Genomic DNA, 3,798 nt, shown 5'->3' with positions numbered 1-3,798 from the left:
CTCTTCTTCCTCCTATCCCTCTTTTTCCTCCTCTCCCTCCTCCTCCTCCTCCTTTCCCTCCTCTTCCTCTTCCTCCTCCTCTTCCTCTTCCTCCTCTCTCTCCTCCTCCTCTTCTTCCTCCTCCTCTTCTAATTCTTCTTCAAAAAAGATTTATTTCTGTTGCTCTCCTCAGACACACCAGAAGAGAGCATCAGATCCTATTACAGATGGTTGTAAGCCACCATGTGGTTGCTGGGAATTGAGCTCAGAACCTCTGGAAGAGCAGTCAGTACTCTTAACTGCTGAGCCATCTCTCTAGTCCTGAACACATTTTTTCAATTTATTAATTTTTATTTTGTGTATATGGGTGTTTTGCCTGTAGACCATATGTGTGTTGGTTCTCAGCAAGAGCAACAAGTACTCTTATCTCCTGAGCCATCTTCCCAGCCCTCTCCTGAACACTAACTTTAAAAACAGTTTTATGCTTTCCATTCAGGGCGCTCTTCCCTCCTGTGTGTTTGGCAAGTGGCCCATTTGTCTCCATGTAGCCTGAGTCAACTGACTAGATTCTGTTGTGGCATAAATCTCTGGCTCTGCCATGCTTGTGAGCCTCTTCCTTCCTGGCTGGAGTGTACTGAGGGTAACCTGGGCTACCCAGACCCTGCAGGGACTTGGTAGATCCAGATTTGTCTCATTTACAAGAAACTGCTCCTCATCCTCAGGCCATGTCACACTTTGACCTCCTCATCTTGCTGGCACAGCTTTCTTCTGAGACACCAGCCATGGTGTCTTCCTCCTACATCTTGTGTGCATACAGTTTTAGGAGCCCCTGTGTAACTGTGCCTCCCACGGCATCTCTGTGAAGGCAGGGTCTGTTACCCTCTGTACAGGTGGTAGGTGGGCTCAGGGAGGCTGGGGGCCCTCGGCTCCCTAGAGGTGGTGGTGTTTTAAGCCCCAGTCTTGGTTCCAGCTTGGCAGATGTCTTATGTGTCGCCTCTTGGCTCCCTTAGTGCTCACCTCTGTCTTCACTCATCTCTCTAGGGTCCCCTCTGCCTGTAGAAGTCCTGACCTCTATGGCTTGACTTGGTTCCAAGACTTATGGGGACTTGGTTAGCTGCACCAGACTGACTCCTTTTCTGATCTCTCCTTGTCTCTGGTCAGGACCAGAGGACCCATAGGTTCCTTGTTCAGTTTCCCACTGAGCCTGTTAGTTCCCTGGTACATAGGGTATGTAGCATTTACTGGGAGTCAGGACTCCCCGAGAGGTGACTTTTCCTGGGCAGATTTTATATTTCTCTGAAATCTTCTTTCCCCTTCAGGGGATGAACTTCCCGAGTTGGACAACATGGCTGACAATTGGCTGGGCTCCATTGCCAGAGCCACTATGCAGACCTATTGTGATGTGATCCTCCAGATCCCAGAGGTGACCCCGCATTCCACCAAGCAACTGGCCACAGACATTGGTGAGTGCCCATGGGCCAGGCCAGAGGAAAGAAGCAGTTGCAAGTTTGCCTTCCTTGTTGATCTATCTCCAGGAATGTTACTCCAAAGCTCGTCCTGACTTTAATTCTGGAGGTGGCGGGGTGAAGCTGGGTAGAGGATTCCGGAAGGCCGTGGAGGTGGAGAAGCATTATGGGGACTTCTCTGAGATGCATGGGAAATAGCAGGGCAGCTGGCCCTGCTTATTGACATAGTAATTACTAACCTAACGTTTATGGAGTGCTTACTGCATACCAGGCATGTCAAGCACTGAAGCAAGCATGCATCCATTATGTTACACAATCCTGTAGGTTAGGTGAGGTTATGTGACAAGGCAACATGCTAGGTTCCTCTGTGGTCCCCATCCTGCCCCAGGTCAGAGGGCATGGCTTCCCCACTCCCTCCTCCTGGGATTTTAAGTGGTCTGGAGAGAGGGTGGAGGAGCCTTAACAATCAGCTCCCCAGAGACTCATCCCAGCTGTGACCTGGGTGACTGTGGGGCTGAGCCAGGTCTCACTTCTGTTTGTTTTGCTGATGAAGAATTAGAAGCAAGGTTTAGCCCTTGGGGTTCCAGAGTGGTTAGTGATGGGGCCAGCCTACAATCCAGCTGCCCTGAATCCCTCACCCTCCTCCTATCAGCCTGCCTTTGGCTCTTCCCAGAGGCATCACCACCTTTCAGTGATTTTTCTAGGCACAGGCATTCAGAGATGGATAAGGAAGTTCAGATGCCCTTTAGTATGCCCAGCTGGTACAGACAAGAGCATGGAGGAGGCACAGGGAGCAGGGTGGTGGAGGGTGGGTGCATGAGATGCTGGGATTGCCCCTAGAGTTCAGGTCCACGTCATTCATCTTCTTCCCTCCCTGTTTATTCTACATTGCTTAAGCACCTACTATGTGCCAGCTGTAATGCTAGGGAATGGTACACAGTAGGGATTAGAGTATGTCTTCACCTACTGAGCATAAAGAAGTGAGGTTAAGGGCTGGGAAGGATGCTGAACAGTGAGGCCTGTGGCAAGGAATGGGAGACATTCAAATCAAGCACTCACATAAGAACATACTGCTGGCCACACAGTGTCATGGCAGACGAGGGCCTCCTGGTTTTACCTCTGATCTGGGCCCAAGGAAAGCCTGGCCTGACCTGGCGCTCAGAACCAGACAAAGAAGAGGTGAACCCAGGTAGCACTCCTAAGGTCAGGAGGGCTGCTGAGCAGGAGGAGGAGGAAGGAGACATGACTGGCCCGTGCAGTGACCCCTCCAGCACATCAGACACTTTTGAGGCCTCCTTCCTGCTGCCTGGTGGGTCCTGTCTGTCTGCATGGGCAGGGTTGGTAAAGGGTGACACTTCAGTCTGCAGCGGGGTGTTCTGTTCTGATAGTGCTGCCCGAGCTGTCAGTGATTAGAACCCAGGGCTGCATTTTTGAATGATTGACCCATAGGCCACCCCCCCCAGGGTCTTACTGTATAGCCCTGGCTGGCCTAAAACTCACTGTGTAGGCAGGTTGTCCTTGAACTCACAGAGCCCCACCTTCCTCTGCCTTTTGAGTGCTAAAGGTGCATACTACCTTGCTCAGCTAGGTCTCTCTTCACTGTCATGTTAAATTTGATTTAGGCTCGGGCTCTTAAACTTGCATGAACTAGTTATCAGGGGTGAGCTGGGGAGTGGGGCCTGCAGGATACCCGGCCAGTGACACCAGCCTTGTGTTCAGGGTGAGGTTCCCAGGGGAAGTCTTGGTTGTTCAGGAAGTCCATCTTTCCCAGGCCCTTTGCTTCTCCACATGCTGGGGAGCGTACTGGGGGGTGGGTTGGGGGGCAGCAACCTTTTACACTGGTGTTTGAGGGATAGGGGAGAGGAAGTGGGCAACGCTGAATGGTTCTTCAATAAATTACAATTCCAGGGCTTGGGTCATATGGACAGTTCAGTTTAAACTTGTTGGAGAAGGGCCCCACAGTACCCAGTGAAGGCCTGCCTGCAGGGGGCGGGGCAGCAAGAGAGCACTCAGCATTTGGGGAGGCTTTGGGGTCCCCATGCACTATGCTCCTGAACCTGTCCCCTCCTCACCCACAGACTATCTGATCAATGTGATGGACGCACTGGGCCTGCAGCCGTCACGAACCCTCCAGAACATTGCGACACTCTTGAAGGCCAAGCCTGAGGAGTATAGACAGGCCAGCAAAGGCCTGCCACGCCGCCTTGCAGCCACCGTGGCCACCATGCGTGGTGTGAATTATTGACCAATTGTGAAAAGAGCATCCAGGACAGGACTGGTGACTCTCAGAATGGATTCATTCTCAGTGGTGGGGCAGTGTGTGTGTGTGTGTGTGTGTGTGTGTGTGTGTGTG

At 51.9% G+C, this 3,798-nt stretch overlaps 1 protein-coding gene across 1 annotated transcript in view; it reads left to right on the top strand.

Annotated features, from left to right (window-relative positions):
* Positions 1 to 3,798, top strand: part of Cog7 (component of oligomeric golgi complex 7) — a 73,774-nt gene that overhangs the window by 52,936 nt on the left and 17,040 nt on the right. Inside the window, exons 16-17 of the mRNA XM_021199366.2 lie at positions 1,299 to 1,442; positions 3,524 to 3,795. Of these exons, the coding sequence (XP_021055025.1) occupies positions 1,299 to 1,442; positions 3,524 to 3,690 (311 nt within the window). The 3' untranslated portion in view covers positions 3,691 to 3,795. The remainder of the gene's footprint in view (positions 1 to 1,298; positions 1,443 to 3,523; positions 3,796 to 3,798) is intronic.

This window comes from Mus pahari, chromosome 1 (genome assembly GCF_900095145.1).
Source record: "Mus pahari chromosome 1, PAHARI_EIJ_v1.1, whole genome shotgun sequence".
Taxonomy (NCBI): domain Eukaryota; kingdom Metazoa; phylum Chordata; class Mammalia; order Rodentia; family Muridae; genus Mus; species Mus pahari.
This window is presented reverse-complemented; position numbering and strand designations above follow the sequence as displayed.